Source organism: Lissotriton helveticus, chromosome 1_1 (assembly GCF_964261635.1).
Source record: "Lissotriton helveticus chromosome 1_1, aLisHel1.1, whole genome shotgun sequence".
Classification (NCBI taxonomy): domain Eukaryota; kingdom Metazoa; phylum Chordata; class Amphibia; order Caudata; family Salamandridae; genus Lissotriton; species Lissotriton helveticus.
In genome coordinates, this window is record NC_136057.1 from 1,415,153,801 (window position 1) to 1,415,174,856 (window position 21,056).

At 46.9% G+C, this 21,056-nt stretch overlaps 1 protein-coding gene across 3 annotated transcripts in view; it reads right to left on the reverse strand.

The window, feature by feature from the left end:
- DNM2 (dynamin 2) overlaps positions 1 to 21,056 on the reverse strand; it is a 779,238-nt gene that overhangs the window by 334,774 nt on the left and 423,408 nt on the right. For all 3 annotated transcript variants that reach the window (XM_078685110.1, XM_078685099.1, XM_078685090.1), the window contains exon 12: positions 6,996 to 7,066. In XM_078685110.1, the coding sequence (XP_078541236.1) occupies positions 6,996 to 7,066 (71 nt within the window). The remainder of the gene's footprint in view (positions 1 to 6,995; positions 7,067 to 21,056) is intronic.

The window sequence follows — 21,056 nt, forward strand, 5'->3', positions numbered from 1 at the left end:
GGATAGAGGCTGAAACATCAGAATCATAGCCTGAATATCCTAGACTCGCCACTCCAGAGGATAGGCCCAAAACTGCACTGTGTCCAGAATGGTTCAGATGAAAGGGAACATCTGAGAGGGTGTTAAGTGTGACTTTATCCCGTGGATAGTGAGCCACAGCACATGCAGGAGGTCTGCCATAGTCTGGTGGTGGGAGGCAGCTGTCTCGGGTAGGCCTGCCTTTAACAACCAGTCATCGAGGGAGGAGGAAGACTGGAACCCATGACCTCCACAGATATGTTGCAACCACCGCCATAACCTTGATGAATACCAGAGGAGCGCTGGTGAGGCCAAAATGAGCACAGTGAACAGAAAATGCCCGTGGCATATCTTGAACAGCAGGTTATGCCCGTGGGCAGCAGGATGGGGATGTGAAAGGAGGAAACTTGCAAGTCTCACGCTACCAACCAGTTACCAGGATCCACAGCAGGAAGAACCTGAGCTAACATGAGCATCTTTAATTGCTCCTTCAGGAAGAAGGTGAGAGGGTGCAGGTTTAAAAAAGGATGGAGGCCTCGGTCTTTCTTTGGCAGAGAAAGTAGCAGGAATAGCAACCACACCCAAATTCTGATGCTGGCAACCTCTTTATGGCTCCTTTGGCCAAAAGAGACTGCACTACCTGACAGAGCTTTGAGAGGTTGTCTTACATCAGCTGGTTTGGAGATGATGGCATGGGTGGCAGAGTTTCTACGAAATGGATGGAGTAACCACACTGAACAATTTGAAGTATCCATTTGTCTGTTGGGGATAGCCAGCAGGGCCGGTGATGTTGGAATCTGCTGCCAACTGGTTCCTCATGATGGTAAGAGGGCAAACTAAAGCTGTTTTGAGGCTGCGGATGCTGGGGGGGATGGAGGACTGGGGAGATCTCTGGCTATGTGCCCCAAGAGGCTTGTGTAAGCTGCGTCCACGAAGTACTGGGGAGCCTGTGGGCCTTGGTGGCGGGGTGGAAATAGAGGCGGCTGGTGGCCCTTACCAGAGCCATGGAAGGAGCCAAAAGCAGAATAGTGATGACGTGGGACCATGGAGAAACCAAGTGTTCGGGCAGTGGTCTGGCTGTCCTTAAAGCGCTCCTGTATGGAATCTGCCTCATTGACTAAGGGCATGTCCATAAGGGATGCCTGTGCATCCCCGAAAAGCCAGCAGATCTCAGCCATGCATTGTGTCTGAGTGACATTGACAACGCAATCGCTCTGCCTAGTGAGTCAGTCATATCTAGTTCACATTGAATGGTGAACTTTGCTGCATCCTTGCCATCAGCAATAGCCTGAGTCAGTAGGGCTCAGGCCTCCTCAGAGTTCAAAGGCAACACTTGCGCAACTGAATCACAAACTGTGTGGGTGCAGTGCAAGGCTGGCAGAAGAGAACACCTTCTAGCGAAAGGTATCCAGCCTCTTGGATACCCTATCCAGTGGTGTGATAAGGAATGCCCACGGTTAACTTTAGAGGTGGACGCCTGGACAACCAGATTCTCTGGGGGTGAGTGTTGTTGGGGACGGTGAAGCGGAGTCCCCAGATGCAGGACGACGGCTGCGGAGGCTTCATTTAAAGGGAGGATAGGGTCTGTAGAGCCAACTCCCAACTGAAGCCTGCTTCACTGTAACTAAGGGCAAAGTAAGGTTGCGGTCTCATGACCGGATCCAGTCTGGATTCAGCACCAAATCCAGGAGCTCTGACTGGCACCGAGGGGAGACATGCCATCAGAAATCCAGCACGGGCACCAGATGAACCCATGGGACCCAAAACCATTCCAGGGCAGTAAGCCCACCAAAAAATGAGGTGCATGGGCTCATAAAACGGGGGGTGGTCCAGCTCTAGAAACTTCTGGGGACGCAGAGGGACCCAGAGGCAGGTCCAGAGGCTAATGCGCAAGAGTGGGGCCTAGAGTGGTGACGCCATCCCAGTCCCTCATCCGATGATTTGGACCGGCATGGAAAAAACGAAGAACTCTTTGGCTTCTTGGATTTTTTGTGAGACTTACCAGACAATTTTGAGTGTGATGACGAGTGCCTGGAATGGCTCAGCGAATGGGCCTGGGACCTTCCACACGACCAGGACCTGGAGCATTAAGTAGCCAACTGGCATGGGGCAAACAGGAGCTTCAGAGATCACTCCTGCAATGCCTGGAGGCTCACTGCACTGCAGTATTCACATGCCTTTTTTGGGGAGCATCCCTCGCACACTGGTAAAGAAAGTCTCAAAAGAGGTAGATACAAAATTGGAAAAAGGTGTCCAAAAAGTAGACCGAGGTAGCTCTCTCCGTATCTGCACTGATGGTGCAGAAAGAAAGAAATTGATGTCAGCACACTGTGGTGGCACCAGGCATGCCACATCCGGCACAGACAATGCAGACGCGGATCCAATCGACACTACCGGCCGGCACACAGAGGTACTGCTTGAAAAGAACAATAGTTACTTACCTGTAATCTGTGGTTCTCCAGTATTGGTGTCTTTCATAGATTCACATGCCTGAATCATTCCCCGTCGTCGGAGTGGGAGTCCCACGGTATATAAAAAGCAGTAATATGCAATAATATCCTTAGAAAAACTTGGTAATAACCAACCAGGAAGTAAAGTAGCCCAAGCTACAATAGTAAAAACTTCCACACTCATGACTATCCTAGTCATTATGTATAGACCAAACTGCAGCCAATCAGGCGACAGCACCCACCAGAATGTTCTCCCCAGAGGCTCAGGCTCTCAGATTTTCTCGCACAGGAGTGAAGCTAAAAACATCCTAGCCTAAAGAGCCTCAGAGGGAAGGTGGGCGGGTTGCATGTGAATCTATGAAAGACACCAATACTGGAGAACCACAGATTACAGGTAAGTAACTATTGTTCTTCTCCAGTATGAGGGTGTCTTTCATAGATTCACATGCCTGAATCAGAGTAGATAGCAGTACCGAAATAATGCTTGGAAGACGCTATTTGTAACATAAGTTTGTACATAGCAAGTATATACATTCACATAATACAATGCCAACATTCATATATGCATGAAAAAACTTGCAATCACATGAGAATGCACCCAAAATTAGGCATGGAATAAGCGTCTGGAAAGCAGTACAGAGGAGGAGGGAAAACAGAGGCTCATCTTATCTGAAAAGATTGCGTAGAACCGCTTGACCCACTGACGTATCAGCCTCGCTGGCAGCATCCAAACAATAATGCCTGGTGAAAGTATGTCTGCTGGACCAAGTCGCTGCTCTGCAGATTTGCTGACGAGGAACTCCAGCGAAAAGAGCAGTCGAGGAAGAAACAGCTCTTGCAGAGTGAGCTCTTGGAATTGTCTGTAAAGGTCTTCCAGCTTGAAGATGGCAAAAGTCAATAGCTGCAGAAATCCATCTAGCTCTGGTTTGTTTAGACAGTGCTTGTCCTTGCCGTATCTTTCCATAGGCAATAAACAGTTGATCGGATTTGCGAATCGCAGAGGTCCTTTGCAAATAGAATTTTAAACATCTTCTGATGTCAAGGGTATGTAATGCCCTCTCCGCAGGGGATTGCGGATTAGGAAAATACGTCTTTAAGATGACTGGTTCGTTCAGGTGAAAATCCGAAGGCACCTTAGGCATAAACCTTGGGTTTGTACGTGCACCACAGAATTGGACATGAATTGTAAGAAAGGTGAATTGACGGTGAAAGCTTGAACATCACTGACTATTCTAGATGAAGTTAATGCTAGCAAAAGAGAAATGTTCCACGTTAGGAATTTGAAATACACCCTGTGAATTGGCTCAAATGGGTGGCGCATGAGCTGCGCTAATACTACATTAAAATGCCATGATGGAGGCGGACGACGTACAGGAGGAAACATTCTGAATAGTCCCTTAAAGAACTGTTGTATTCTTGAAGAATAAAGAGAGGTGGACCCATCCTGACGTTACCTTGAAATGACTGCCAAAAAGACCTTCAACGTTGATAAGCCTGATCTTGCCAAGTGCAAGAAAAAAGGTAATATCTAGTCCGGCGTTGCATGAAATGGGTGAACCCCAGCAGATTAACACCAAATGCAGATTCTTTTCCATTAAAGTCTGTATGTCTTTATTTTTAGTAGGTGCTCTCGCGTAAGCCAGTACCTCCTTACAATCCGCCGAGATATTCAGATGAGCTAATTCAAGGTGCTCAGGCGCCAAGCTGCTAATTTTAGAGAAGCCGGATCCGGATGGCAAATTTGACCATTCAGAATGGAGAGAAGATTCGGTATTGGTCGAAACTGTATTGGATCGCACTCTGAGAGGAGAAGAAGTTCGGTGAACCAGTAGTGGCGAGGCCACCTGGGGGCGATGAGAATCAAGCGACACAGCTCTTCATCTTCCGTAGAACTCTCGGAACCAACCGTATCGGAGGAAAGGCGTAAGCATATATTTGAGACCTGTTTATCGAAAACGCCTTCCCCTGCGAGTCCCTGTGGGGATGCCAGCTTGCAAAGAAACAGGCATTTGCTGTTCTTGTTTGTCGCAAAGAGGTCTAGATCAGGATGACCCCACTGCTGGAAGATTCGATCCGCCGTTGGCTGATGCAGTTCCTATTCGTGGTTGGACACCGTCCACGGAGCTCACCGTCTACGGAGCTCACCGTCTACGGAACTCACTGTCAACGAGCCTACCGTCTACAGAGCTCACCGTCTACAGAGCTCACCGTCGACGAGCCTACCGTCGACGAGCCTACCGTCGACGAGCCTACCGTCGACGAGCCTACCGTCGACGAGCCTACCGTCGACGAGCCTACCGTCGACGAGCCTACCGTCGACGAGCCTACCGTCGACGAGCCTACCGTCGACGAGCCTACCGTCGACGAGCCTACCGTCGACGAGCCTACCGTCGACGAGCCTACCGTCGACGAGCCCACCGTCGACAAGGCCACCGTCGACAAGGCCACCGTCGACAAGGCCAACTGTCGAAGAAATTTACCATCGATGAAACTCCCAGGGGTCGACGAGCCTGCAGTCGACAAGAGGGCACTGTCCTCACTGTCGTCGACGAATGCCTGGAGGCGTTGTCATTGCAGAGCACCAGTGACGGCAGAGATTGTCGTCAGAGAGTACATCGATCGTATCGTCAACAAGCTGGCACACGTAGAAAAGTGCACAGAGTGAGTCTAAACGCCTGACAGTAAATCTCGTGGGCATAGATGTGGGAGGCAGACTTAAAGAAGGCCAGAGACCCCTTAATTGTGATGTTACTTCAGCTGGTGAGTAGAGGAGAAGCATCACTTAAAACCTTAATGTGCAGGACAAACGAAAAAATCCACCCACATCAGAAGGGGGGTATAGTCTAAGCACAAGAACAACCCCGTCTCCTCCTACCATGTCAGAGACAGGCAGAGTGCTGGTCCATATACTCTTCATGAGGGTTCACAGGAAAAGGTCTCAGCTTCCCACAAGTGACGCAGGGTCTGAAGGTAGACTTCACGTAAGAAGATATTACAAAACTGTGATATTATGAAGAAAAATGAAGACAATTGAAGAAAATTGAGCAGAGCTCAGGGAGACTCCCTTCACACGACGTGCGGTAGAAAATCTGAGAGCCTGAGCCTCTGGGGAGAACATTCTGGTGGGTGCTGTCGCCTGTGGCTGCAGTTTGGTCTATACAAAATGACTAGGATAGTCATGAGTGTGGAAGTTTTTACTCTTGTAGCTTGGGCTACTTTACTTCCTGGTTGGTTATTACCAAGTTTTTCTAAGGGTATTATTGCATATTACTGCTTTTTATATACCGTGGGACTCCCACTCCGACGACGGGGAATGATTCAGGCATGTGAATCTTTGAAAGACACCCTAATACTGGAGAATTTCCAGATCCAGTCTGATGTGTGGGAAATATTTTAAGGTAAGTTATTTGTGGCTAGATGTCTCTATGGGACACTGGAAACATGGTCAAACATAATGTAAAGAATATCACAGTCAACACTCTGTCTTGTAGAGATTGCTTATGCCTACTTCTGACCGTGTTTTAGGAGGTCAAGACCCTTGAAACATCTACGAAGAATTAATTTGGCTTTTAAACCTTCAATTTATTGCATAACTTTTTGCCAGCGACCGCCTAGTTACGCGGAGACTCATCCTACAAACACTCAGATAATGGAGGGAATGAGAAATTATTACCTTTTGCAATTCAAGTCAACAATTTCAAGATGCAGGAAAACACTGTAAGAGTGGTGTGTGTTCCAGGTATTCTTTGGTCCACAACAAAGCTCTAACTAAATGCTTAAGGAATACTCTGAACCTAAGACTTGCCAATAAGATCATAAAAAACAGACATTCAGGATGGCCCCCCTACAACAAATGCCATTGAGAATAGTGAAAAGAGATTGCTGGATTTCTAGGATGCACATTGTAGCATTTCAGTCAGATCAGCACCAGGCAGCTTTTTGAGGTTCTATATCTTAACACATGCATATATGCCATGGCAAAAATTGTTTAGGCTGCGACAAAGTAGTAGCCTTGTGTCAGAGACTCTCCTACCGCGGCAGAAAAAACAACTAAATAAGCATTTTCTGGAGAGAGAATTTAGAGGTCTGATTGGTCATCTCACATTGTTGAGAAGAATTATCACATAGTGAGATGTGATCCCTTAGCCAAAGACTATACAATATGCATGACTCCATTAAAACACACACTGGAGTGAAACAAGCAATTTCATGCAACACACAGGCAAAACTCTTAACATCAACCAAAGGTGGCACACAGAGGTCCTGGGACACAGAAAAGTTTGCTGTAAGCCAGTCATTAGTAATAGTTGAACCACGCAAAGTTTGGACTTTCCCCTGCTCCAGAAGAGGGATGAAGGCTGAGTCACAGACCACATTAATGAAAATGGAGAGAGTAAAGAAACCACTGAATTAAAGTAATAAGAAAGGAAGGAGGAAAAAGGAAATTCAGATTTTAATACCCTAACAATCACCCGCACTAGACAGTGTACAACTGCTGTTACCGACATGAGGAGGAAAAATACATACTTGGCGAAACCGATGAAGTCTTCATGATTTGTGTTGATATAAGACAGCTCTATGTCAATCAACATGAGAATCTAAAAGAGAAGAAGGTAGGGAGTTTAGAGTCATCACAAATGAAAAAAAGGAGACTTAAAAACGTGGTTTCAACCCAGGAAAAAGAACTATATGACAACAGCAAGATTCAGGTACTTAGATTATGTGAGGTGGGACGAAACAAAAATAATACAACCACAAAGCTAATGGCAGGGGATAGGCAACACAGGGGGGGAGGGAGCACACTGCCTCATCCCAGTACAGTTCACCCCATTGCATCCTTGTAAATGCAGTACGCTTACTTTCAAAGTTGCTGTAGTCTTTCACGAAAGTTGGTGCAGGTAGTGCGATTATCGCTAGACACGTGTGGTAGCAGGGGGTAGGCAGAGCGGTGCAATATTTTTGAAGCAATTAAAGTCTAAATATTACCTAGAGCTAGGACCCTTCTAAATCAAAGTGAATAATTGTTTTACTACAGCCTTTGCTTATACACTACCTGTATACCAACTACAAAGCATTACACAACATGTACACTATAAGCAAGGTATTCACCAACCACTCAAAAGAACCTACCGCCTTCCTTTAAAAAATGCTGTTGTACTGGAGAAGGAGAGAGATTAACTGTCTATACATGTAGTAGCAACTGGAGAGACTTACTGAGAGTTAAGAAAGCAAACCCCCACACATACATAAGAATAGAGTACAAACAAGATTCCTCTAAGATCCTGCCCACTTACTCTTCTGAAGTCAGCAGAGTCACTACCATAGTTGGAGTCAATGATTTTTCTCTTTTCAGCAAAGTCTGGTCTGTCCAAAGAAACATTAAAGCCATTACCGGCTTCATCTTTAAACCACTTTTCCTGTGCCAACTCATTCATCGCTTGGGCATCAGTGCATTTATTCACTTGTAAGTTCTGTTACTTCTATAATTTCCTACATATCTATGTATTCTTTTGGGACATTAACATAGTTTTCCACATTTCTGTACCCCCATAGGTCTCAACATACCTAAGGGAACCACACATGGACTCTTTCATGTCATGCAAATTATTAACCTTTTATGATTTTGTATACATTTACTCAGTATTGATTACACTTTTTTTTACCTTACACAGCATACTCAGCTGCTTATGAACCCTAACCCATCCAGATGACAACCTTGAGATTTGTTCCTTGTGGGTCAAAATGTCAACATCTCATACATGGATCATTTAACCTTCACAAATTTATGGTTTAATAATCATTAGCAATTATTTATTTGATCTACCCTTTGAATATCATTTTTACCACTTGTTTTCATTATCGTTGGGCTGAAATTTTCGTTTGCAATTCTCAAATGGTTTCTTGTGTACTAATGTTTGTGTTTTCACATTTTCGCACCATGCCATTTACACCATCAAACACTATTGTGCTCTCTTTTTATCTAAATATATGTCTCTATCGCTACACACACAGTCACGTTTTCCCTATGCAATTTGCCACAGAAAAACTGAACAGCGATTCAGAACAAATGGCTGATTGGAATGACGCTATATTTTTCAGAAAGCTAGCTATTTGCTCAGAGAGAGTGCATTTTGGTTAAAAATGGATGCATAAGTATATTTCATGCTGCAGTACCACCGCAAATCCTTCGCGGATATCACCTGCGTCACTACCTCAAGCCATGTGATCGGGTTGACTGGCTGCAACCTGAAGAGTCCCCCCGCCCCCCATACCCCCCGGTTCAAATAGAAAATGTTTTATTTTGCAGCACCACAGATCCACTGTAAAGCTCAGTACGGCCCCTGTGTGATTCTGCGGCAGATCCATGGATCCAAAACATTTTGAAGAAAAAAATAGAGGGAGGGCTTTATCAACAACGGGCTAGGTGCAGGGCCTGGCCACAGGCCCTGCACAGCAGAAGGACATGCGCAGAGTTGGCTGCCCACATGGGACCCTGCGTACAACCCCATGCCAAGCACAGACAAAGGCTGTGCACAGGGTTAGCCTCCCATGCGAGGGTGGGAGCAGGGCCTGTCCTACCCTACACTACACAGCTGGCCTCCCACAGTGTGTTGTGTGCAGTAGCGAGGTGCAGTACACAACCCCAAGCCGTACATGACCAAATGCTGTGCCCAGCACAGGGGGTTGGTTGCATTGCGTGGCCGCAGGCCTGCACCCTATCCCCGCCCCAAAAGAAACAAAATACTTTACATAAAAAAAAAACCGAGTAATTCACTAAAGCACAAGTTACTTACCATCGGTAACGATATATCTATAAGAAACATTAGTAGTGATAGATTCCTTACCTCAGAATTACCCCCAGGCGCCAGAGTGGATCCGGAAAGCTTTTCGTCACCAATACCCCTGCACGTCATTAGGGGTCGTTGGTGCTGGGGTGACATCACCGGAGCTACTTGTACGCGCCCACGCGCGCGGACGTCAGTTCTGTACACAACTTTCCGCGCCAGGAACGCAGAGCCATGCAAGAAACTGACCACTGGTGCCATGAAACCAGGGCCCTGAAAGGGATGACCTTAACCCTAGAAATCAGTTCGCAGAATGGGGAGGATGGGTGGGGAGGTAAGGAATCTATCACGACTAATGTTTCTTACAGATATATTGTTACCGAAGGTAAATAACTTGTGCATCTGAAAGAAATACGTAGAGATAGATTCCTTACCTTAGGATAGATATCCCAGCAATACCAACCCCGATGGTCGGTCTGTGAACCAATATCACACCAGAAAATCCTGGAGAACAGAACTGCCAAAGAAGCCATCTCCCCGGACTTGGCTGTCCAGGCAGCAGTGCTTGGTAAACGTGTGCAGCAAGGTCCACATAGCTGCCTGACAGATGCCATGCAAGGGAACTCCCCGTCCCAGATCAGTAGTGGCTGCCGTCGCCCTGCTAGAATGGGCACGCAAACCCACCGGAGGCTCCTTTCAAGCCACGGAGTAACAAGCCTTTATGTACAAAACAGCCCACCAAGAAATGGTCCGTTTGTGCCCAGCCCGACCTTTCTTGGCGCCCACGTAGCCAACAAAGCTGGTTGTCCAACCGGAACTGTTGTGTGCGGTCCAGATAGAAAGAGCGCACGTTTTGGGTCCAGAAGGTGAAGCCTCTCTTCTGCTTTTGAGGGATGCGGAGGCGGAAAGAAGGTGGGCAAAGTGATGGTCTGCCCGATGTGAAAGGCAGTAACAACCTTTGGCAGAAAAGAAGGACGAGTCCTTAGAACAACTTTATCAGGATGGACAGAGAGAAAAGGAGGCTTAGAAGAAAGAGCCTGGAGCTCACTCACCCTTCTGGCAGAGGTGATGGTAACCAGGAAAGCAGTCTTTAGAGTGAGGAGACCAAGAGGGCAATTGTGAAATGGCTCAAAGGGAGAACACATCAGAAAAGTAAGAACGAGATTCAAGTCCCACTGAGGCATCACGAAAGGAAAAGGAGGAAACATGTGCGTGATGCCTTTCAAGAATCTATTTACAACAGGGGACCTGCAAAGGGTAGGCTGATCTGGAAGACGTAAAAAGGCGGATATGGCCGAAAGATAGCCCTCGAAAGTGCCCAGAGCAGAGCCCTGCTGGGCCAAAGAGAAGAAAAAGAAGAACCCCTGAAAGAGGGGCAGAAAGGGGGTCCACAGCCTTTGCTGTGCACCAAGCCACAAACGTATTCCACCTGCAGGCGTATAACGTCTTAGTGGAGGGACGCCTGGCTGCCAAGATAACATTACAAACTTCAGGAGGTGATTATGGGTGTCAAATATGATATAAGGGTTTAGTAGAGTGTGTAAAATAAAATTACTTTTCCCTTTAGAAAGAAAAAGTTACTGGAGGCTAATTTGAGTTTTCTTGTTGCGTGTCAGTGAATTAAGATTGCTAGCACTGAAATGCTCTGCTTTGCTACCCAGAGAGTCAAGAGCTGCAATCAGGTACTTGGTTACCAGTAAGCAAAGAAACTGTGGACCGGTTACTTGTGACAGACCCGTTTCCTTTGCAGCTAATAGCACAATTTCTTGCATTAAACCGTTCATGAAAGCTTTAATGACAGGTACCATGAAAATAGATGAAGGCTGTCTGTTTTGGAGGTATAATGCAACTGCAGATAGGTGTAGGGTGTATGGAAGTGTAAGCTAGATCTACCTTGTAAAGACTCAGAAGGTCAAAAAGAATCTCCTGCACAGATGTTTAGAAAGACAGTAGTGTATGAACCGTTTGCACTTAATTTTGCAACAAGCACCAGCAGTAGGTTTCCTAGCTTCTCCTAAAATAGCCAAGCAGTCATGTGGGAGAATATGGTAGCCAAATTCTAGGCACTCAGGTGTCAAATTGAGACTGAGTGGTTTTGGGATCTGGGTGTCTGAGTTGACCCAGATACCGAGTGAGTAGGTCTGGCCTGATTGGGAACTTCTAAGGAGGAATGACCGACAGGTCTGGAAGCAATGAGCACCATCATTGCCTTCTCATATTCCTCACCACATAGGGGATGAAGTAGAGAAGGAACAGTATAGGCAAATATCCCTGAACATTTTATCAATAGTGCACTGCAGGCGTGGGTACCTGGCGGGAAAGTTTTGCCATTTTGCCATTTCAGGAGCGGTGAACAGGTCTATTGCAGCACTGAAAGCACTTTTCGATGACTTGGCAGTAGAGCTCTCACTTTTGGACATGTTGATGTGTCCTGCTGACCAGATTCGTGAAAATTTTTTGCACCCTCCAGTAGATGCTCTGCAAACAGATTATTGGGGCAAGTTGCCCATTTCCAAATCTCCAGGGGCAGCTGAGAAAGCTAGCTATCACATTGTCAGTCTTTAACAGTACTTCTTTCTCTATGAGGAGGCTCCACCAATGTTCAGTGCCACCAATAACTCTATGCCTTATATAAGAGTGTGCCCCCGTTCTCTTGGCTGAGGCTCTTCTTGCAATGGAATGCGAGGCAGGCATCACAGGACAATTCCAAGTGCTCAAGAGACAGTCAGAAATTCCTCAGTCCTACATGCATTCTCAAAGAAAACCTAGCCAAACCTCAAAATGGAAACTACGAGACAAGGTCAAAGCACAAAGTGTTGAATGTAAGAAGTCGATTCCAAAAATCACATTTCTTTGATGCAAAGTCATCTTTTCATCCCGGAGGTGAAAGAGGGAGCTGCAGAACCCCACACAGAACCGAACAGAGGAATACACTTTGTCTAAGGCTTCGACTTTGGAGCAGAATCCCAAACGCCCAAGCTCGATGGAGGAAGAAAACAATCTGAGGTGGAGCAGTTGTGATGATGTTTTCTGGAACCAGGGAGGGGTCACAACAGGTCTTGTGACTACCTTTTTTAAAGAACATTTTTTGCAAATGTATGGGCCCAACACTTGACGGCAGGAGTATGCAGAGCATGTGTATCTACAGCCACACATGCTATTAACATATACACACATATTTTCACTGTGACCGTCCTGATCCTTTCAGAAGCGGTCGCTCCTCACACTGCTCCCTGCTCTGCCTGACCGCCTGGTATCGTAGCGCTATACCGCCAGACTGCAATCCGCTACCTTGCCTTGCTCCCACAAGTGCTTTTGCCAAATTGATTATTTCAATTTATATCGCAGCGCTAGATTGCCTGATTGTTGATTAATTAATTGCCTATCTGAAACATATCGTAGCGCTAGATTGCCAAAGTGCGCTTTTACGATCTTTCCAATTGTGCTGTGCTGCCTGCTGTTTTCATCTGTGCCTGATTGTACCATTGCATCGCGTTATTTCTGTTTGTGCCCCAATCCTGTGTCGCTTTTGGCTTGCAGCCATTTTGTTGTTGTTGTTGTGCTTTCTGCCCGGATCTCCACCCCGCACCCGCCTCCCAGCTGCTCCCCCCTCCCACTGATACAGTAAGATCTGCTCTCCCATAGCAGCGCTGTGACCGTCCTGATCCTTTCAGAAGCGGTCGCTCCTCGCACTGCTCCCTGCTCTGCCTGACCGCCTGGTATCGTAGCGCTATACCGCCAGACTCGATCCGCTACCTTGCCTTGCTCCCACAAGTGCTTTTGCCAAATTGATTATTTCAATTCATATCGCAGCGCTAGATTGCCTGATTGTTGATTAATTAATTGCCTATCTGAAACATATCGTAGCGCTAGATTGCCAAAGTGCGCTTTTACGATCTTTCCAATTGTGCTGTGCTGCCTGCTGTTTTCATCTGTGCCTGATTGTACCATTGCATCGCGTTATTTCTGTTTGTGCCCCAATCCTGTGACGCTTTTGGTTTGCAGCCATTTTGTTGTTGTTGTTGTTGTGCTTTCTGCCCGGATCTCCACCCCGCACCCGCCTCCCAGCTGCTCCTCCTTCCCACTGATACAGTAAGATCTGCTCTCCCATAGCAGCGGTGTGACCGTCCTGATCCTTTCAGAAGCGGTCGCTCCTCACACTGCTCCCTGCTCTGCCTGACCGCCTGGTATCGTAGCGCTATACCGCCAGACTGCAATCCGCTACCTTGCCTTGCTCCCACAAGTGCTTTTGCCAAATTGATTATTTCAATTTATATCGCAGCGCTAGATTGCCTGATTGCTGATTAAATAATTGCCTATCTGAAACATATCGTAGCGCTAGATTGCCAAAGTGCGCTTTTACGATCTTTCCAATTGTGCTGTGCTGCCTGCTGTTTTCATCTGTGCCTGATTGTACCATTGCATCGCGTTATTTCTGTTTGTGCCCCAATCCTGTGTCGCTTTTGGCTTGCAGCCATTTTGTTGTTGTTGTTGTGCTTTCTGCTCGGATCTCCACCCCGCACCCTCCTCCCAGCTGCTCCTCCCTCGCCCCTCCCCCTCCACTATCCACATATGACAGATGCTTCTGCGCGCAGCGGTCGCGCCCCATGCGCGCCGAAGGTGCGCCAAAGGTAAGCTCGTCTACGCCCGTACGCGCCTGGACCGCGCCCAGCGCCAGACCCCCTGCCCCCCGCAAAACCCATTCCACCCGCATTACCTACGACACCGCAACCCGCTCAGCCCTTAACCCCGGCCGACTCCCAAACTGCTATATAGCCGCGCCAGGACACACCCATGGACCCTTCAGCTGCCACTCCTGCAAGTTCGACTGCATCAGGACCCACACCAAATCCACATACTACAAACAGAGCTCCGACACTAACCACCTAAAGTGCATCCTGCTCAACACCCGCTCAGTCCACAGACACTCCATTGAACTCTGGAACCTACTCGACACCACATCGTCGGACGTCGCCTTCCTTACAGAAACATGGATGAACGCCTCATCAGCACCCGACATCGCCATTGCCATCCCGGACGCCTACAAGATCATCCGAAAAGATCGCACCAACCAAACAGGAGGAGGCATCGCTATCGTCCATAAGAACACCATCCGCATCACGACCAGTTCCGACGATAACCTCACTTCCGCCGAACACCTTCACTTCCAGATTCACACCGACCCCAAAACCACACTCAGAGGCACCCTCATCTACAGACCACCAGGACCCCGCACACAATTCAGCGAAGACATCACTGACTTCATCAGCCCACATGCCCTCCCCTCCGAGAACTACATTCTACTGGGAGACCTCAACTTCCACCTGGAAAAGAAAAACGACAGCAACACCACCACCCTCCTAGACAACCTGGCCAATCTCGGACTCAAACAACTTGTTGACACCCCCACCCACCTTGCCGGACACACGCTCGACCCTATCTTCACCTCCAGCAAGCACATCTCCTTCGATCACACCACAGCTCTCCATTGGACGGACCACAGCTGCGTTCACTTCAACTACAAAAAGACCACGACCCACAATCCAACACAACCTATTCCTCGAAGAAACTGGAACAAAATCACCACCGACCAGCTCCTCACATCGCTTCACCAAAACCCCCCTGCCAAATCATCGGACCCAAACCAAGCAGCCACTAACCTCACACAATGGATCACCCACAGCGCCGACGAACTAGCACACCTGAAAAACCATCTAATCAAGCAAGGTAGCAAAAAAGCCCCCTGGTTCAACGATGACCTTAAGAAATCCAAGAAGCTCTGTCGTACTCGAGAAAACCTGGAGAAAAACACCCAACCACTGACAACCTAGCCACCTTCAAGAACGCCACCCGCAAACACCACCAACTGATCAGATCCACCAAGAAATCAGCATTCTAGGATCAACTTGACAACAATGCCCAAAACAGCAAGGAACTATTCAACATCATCAAAGAATTTACTAACCCCACCGCCGGCAGTAACGACATCACTCCCTCCCAAGATCTCTGCGACTCTCTATCCTCATTCTTCCACAACAAAATCGCCGAAATACATAACAGCTTTGAAAACCAGTCCGAAGACCAATCCACTCCACCTACCCCCGAACCAAAACCGCACTCCAGCAACCTCTGCGCATGGAACCCAATCACCACCGAAGACACCATCCGCCTGATGAATTCCATCCACTCAGGATCACCTACCGACCCATGTCCCCACCACATCTTCAACAAAGCAGACTCCATCATCGCACCCCACCTCCGCGATGTCATCAACTGTTCCTTCAACTCCGCTACCTTCCCGGAAAACTGGAAACATGCCGAACTCAGCGCCCTTCTGAAGAAACCCACAGCAGACCCCACAGAACTTAAGAACTACCGCCCCATCTCGCTCCTCCCATTCCCAGCCAAAGTCATTGAGAAAGCCGTCAATAGTCAGCTCGCCGCCTTCCTCGAATCCAACAATTCCCTCGACCCTTCACAGTCCGGCTTCCGAGCCAAACACAGCACCGAAACCGCCCTCATCGCAGCAACAGACGACATCCGAACACTACTGGACAACGGAGAAACAGTCGCCCTCATCCTACTTGACCTCTCCGCCGCCTTCGACACAGTCTGTCATAGCACCCTCAAACAACACCTCAGCAACGTCGGAATACAAGAAAAAGCACTGGACTGGATCATCTCATTCCTCGCCGGAAGAACCCAGAGTCCGCCTCCCCCCTTTTAAATCAGAGGCCACCGAAGTCATCTGCGGCGTACCACAAGGATCATCGCTCAGTCCCACCCTCTTCAACGTATACATGAGTCCCCTCGCATCCATCGCACGCCAACACAACCTCAACATCATCTCTTACGCAGACGACACCCAGCTGATCCTCTCCCTCACCAAAGACCCTAACACCGCCAAAACCAATTTACACGAAGGAATGAAAGAAGTAGCCGAGTGGATGAAGAACAGCCGTCTTAAACTTAACTCGGACAAAACGGAAGTCCTCATCTTAGGGTCATCCCCCTCTGCCTGGGACGACTCATGGTGGCCACCGGCCCTGGGAACCGCACCCATACCTACGGACCACGCACGTAACCTGGGCTTTATCCTGGACTCCTCCCTCTCGATGACCAGACAAGTCAACGCCGTCTCATCATCATGCTTCAACATCCTACGCATGCTCAAAAAAATCTTCTGTTGGATCCCCACCGAAACAAGAAAGACGGTCACCCACGCACTGGTCACAAGCCGACTGGATTAAGGAAACACCCTTTACGCTGGAACCACAACCAAACTACAGAAAAAACTCCAACGCATTCAAAACGCCTTAGCCAGACTCATTTTGGATATCCCTCGGCAAGCCCACATTTCCGGCCACCTGAGAGACCTCCACTGGCTCCCTGTCAACAAGAGAATAACGTTCCGTCTCCTCACCCACGCACACAAAGCCCTCTACGACCTAGGTACCGAATGCCTCAACACGCGACTTTCCTTCTACACCCCCTCCCGCCAACTACGATCGTCCAACCAAGCCCTCGCCGCAATTCCGCGCGTCCACAGATCCACCATGGGGGGCAGATCCTTCTCCTACCTAGCAGCCAAAACCTGGAATTCCCTCCCCACCCACCTCCGCCTTACACAGAACCACCTCTCCTTCAGAAAACAACTAAAAACCTGGATATTCGATAAGTAAAGCACCACCCTCCCTCAAGCGCCTTGAGACCCTCTGGGTGAGTAGTGCGCTATACAAATTTTTGAACTTGAACTGGAGGAAACAAAGGTTACTGGGACGTTATAGTTCGGTTCAGATTTTACACACACAAACCAAAGAAATTCAGCAGTCATAGTTACCTAAGCTAATTATTTCGCACACGCCCCATAATGCACCGCTTAGGACCTCACATATTACATCACTCATGATATCCGTGACATCACTAATGACATCATCCAGCGAGTGTTTAATAAAAATGTCTGACACTGAAAGATATATATACTGATTGTAGGAAGCTGGTTCTGCATATACTATACCAAAATGAGGTATAGTGTGCACAGAGTCCAGTGGAACCCTAAAGGTAGGCATAGGTAAACATAGATAGCACCTTACTCTCTATTTGTGGTAGTGTGGAATAGCAGTAAGGCTTTATCAGAGGGTAGTGTTAAGCATTTATTGTACACACTCAATATGCAAATAATGTGTCACACTCAAAGACTGAACTCTGACCAATTTGATTTGTATAAAAATATTATTTAGTTATATTTATTTTCTAGAACCAAGCAAGCCTTGTACAGGTAAGTGTAAATGGTACTTTTCAAGGCAAGTTGAACAATACAAGAAAGCTGAATGAAAATGTCTTTGTTACAGGTTTGCAAATGCTTTCAATACAGAGGAAAAAACGGTTAGATTACTTTTAATTACTGTTCAGATTACTTTATAGATTACTTTTTCTACTCCGTGTGATTTGCCTAGTGTGATATCACACTGGGACATTTCCTAGAGTAAAAGTAAGTTGAGCAGTTTTTAGTTATTTGCAGTTTTTTAAGTTCTCATACAAAACCAACTCCACAGAAAATGTTCTGGAAAATTCAGTCAGTCAGTCAAATACACTTTATTCGATTGTTAAAATCATAAAAGGTATAAGAATTTTATATACATACATTTAAAATACAGGATAACACATAATAAAAGAATTTAGCAGCAAAGATTATAAAAATTGCTAGGTACATTTGATTGTAAAGAATTCATTTCAAAGAGTAAAAACACCAGCTCAATGTTAAAAATAATCATGTTCGTGTTATGTGAGATTTCGATCTAGTTGCGGCTACCAAAAAGTTAGCAACGCTAAATATAACTTAAGTGCTGCCTAGAAGCTGGAGATAAATTACAGCAGGCCTTACCTGGGTAAAGCCTTCCTTTCTTAAAATAGGTAACAAAAATGTAGCCCTTTCCACAGTGAAAAACCTGCAAAACATAGTAAAGTGCATTGTGTTTTGTACGGATTTATCATCACATTTGCAAAGTGGGGCTGCCTCAGGTTTCGCCCATTTAGGATAGCTGCCCAGCTGGTAGTGGATTAGGTTAAAACGGAACTTGGTCAACAGAAACCTATGGAACGGTTTGGTGACAATGGCAAGATATGGTTCCATTGAAGGAGAATGGAGAAGCAAGTAATGCGATCTAACAGTTGGCTTCTTCAATTCCCTTTCCTCCCGTGCTAGTCTGGCCCCCTCCATGTATTGCTTTTTGATCATACCAACATCCTCACTCCTAATACAGGAAGGTGAGTAAAAAAGTTCCGGGCGGCCCAGCTCTACTAAGGATCTTTTTATATATTCCAGCCAGGGCACCCTATTGGAATGATCTAAGGACATGACATCAGACATGATAGAGTGGTTCAAAGATAATTCGCTGTTCAGCCAAATCCTGAGCCAAAAAATTATTGGGGCCAGCCTCAACCTATCGGTAACAAAGTCCAAACCCACCTCCATGTGTGTCGAGTAGGTTGGGGTGGACTGGGGAATCGACAGCAGTGATCGTAAAAACCTATTTTCCACCTTCTGAATGGTGTCGTCTTTTATGTAACCCCATAATGGTGAGCCATACGCTGCAATTGCTACATATTTGGAGTTATAGATCTTTAGCATTGCCTGCATCGGCCTAGCCCCCAACCTTTTAGAAAACCCCATGAGTGAGGCAGTTGACCTTGCCACGGCTAGTCCTCTGGCTCTGACCTGTGGCCTCCTTGAGACTCTCTCGTCAAAGAGTACTCCTAGGTAGGGAAAGACAGCCACTCTTGAAACCACCTCCTCCTTGCATTTAAAAATCATCTTTTTTACCGTTCTGCAATGGAGGCCTACTACCATAGTATGGGATTTGTTGGCATTTATTTTTAGATCGAGTTGGTCAATGAAAACCCCGAAAGCATCCAACAACCGTTGCAGTCCGACACCTGTACGGGCTAGGAGTACTGCGTCGTCCCCGTAAAGGAGGGCAGGTATTTTAGCCTCTCCAATACGCGGAAAATCGCCCTGTACTGCCTCAAGGTGACTACTTAGGCCGTTAATGTACATTGTAAAGAGGAGGGGGGCCAGGATACACCCCTGGCGTACCCCTCGCATGGACCTAAAGGAGGTCGTACATCTACCCTCCTTGGTGACTCTGACCTTGGCAAACAATTCCTGATGTAGTGATGCCATAAAGTTTACCAAGGCCCCATCTATAACCATCTTCAAGAGGATGTCCCACAGTTTAGTTCTACTTACCAGGTCGAAGGCCGAGGAGAGGTCCATAAAGGCCAAAAATAACGACCCCTCCTTGGCTACAGTGTATTTTGCAAGCGAAAGGTGTAAATTTGAACACTGCTCGACCGTACCTCTCTTCTCCCTAAACCCGTACTGGGCAATAGCTATTCCCCCGCAACTTTCCACACTATCCCTTAATTTCGTCAGAAGGACTCTTCCCAATATTTTAATGGCAGAATCTAAAAGGGATATGGGTCTATAACACCCTGGGTCCTCCCTCTGGCCCTTTTTAAAAATTGGTACTATAACTGAGGTGGCCCAGGAAATAGGAATTACATTACCATTGGCGGCTGTAAAGACTTTAGATAGCACTCCTGCCCATAACTTTGGAGAGTGCCGATAAAAGTCTGCGGGCACTCCGTCTGGGCCTGGTAATTTGTTTTTCGAGGTGTCTAAAATGGCTCTCTCAACCTCATCAGTAGTGAAAACTAGCGGGGCATACTCTAAGGTTGTCACTTGGGGACCAGGTGACCCAGGCGATAAGTCTCCGTACACAATTTTAAAATGAGCAAGCCACCTGTCGTCAGGAATAACACAATCCATAGGCATGTTTTCCTGACCAGAGAACAGGGGCTGGTTTATCACTTGCCAAAATTGGCTGCTATCCCGCATAACGTCAACTGAGAGTAGCTTCTCCCATGTGGCTTGCTTAATACCCTCCCTACGCTCTCTGATGGCCTGCTTATACTCCCTCCTTAGGATAGATACAGCCTCCCTGTTTCTAGGCTTATGGTTTAAGGCTGCTAAGAGAGAGCTATGTGTTTTGGAGCATTTAGAGTCGAACCAGCGGTGTTGTTTGTTGCCACTCTTCCCCAATCTTACTGTCAGCTGGTTCGAAATTTGTAAACAAATTACTTTATAGGCCCCCGGAATTTCACATTTTTCTGCACTAAGATTTTGACAAATTGCCACAGCACTTTCAATTTTGGGAAACAATGCCTCATAAAAGTCATCTGGCACCACGTTAGCCCACTTAAGCCGTCTACCCTGGTCCACCACTTTTAGGGTTCCCACCCTAGGATTAACAGAGGGCGGTATAGGGCCCATGAAATCACCCCAATAAACTTCCAATAGAACAGGATTGTGATCACTGAAAGGGGAAATCAGGGTTCTATATGAAGCAACGCTGTGTAAAATCACCGGTGACACAAATATATAAATCGATAATGGATCCTGGGTCCGACGCTTTAAAAGTGTTGAGCCTCGGACCGCCTGAGCCACTGGCAGGTTCCAACAAATTGAAATTAGCCAATAACTCCTCTAATGCCTCTCCCCCTTTAGAATGCTCAAAGTGCATAATGTCTGGGCCACTCTGTCCCAAATAATCAATTGTACCGCATAACAAAGTACATGGATACATATTAAAATCGCCCATAAGGACGAATTCGATATTAATGTGTGTATCTAGACTGACCTCTGACAAAAATTGGTCCAGGATAACGAGATTATCATTACTATTATCCTGGGTTCCTGCATTATAAAAGTTAATAAAAATAGTTTTCTGGGTTGGGGAGA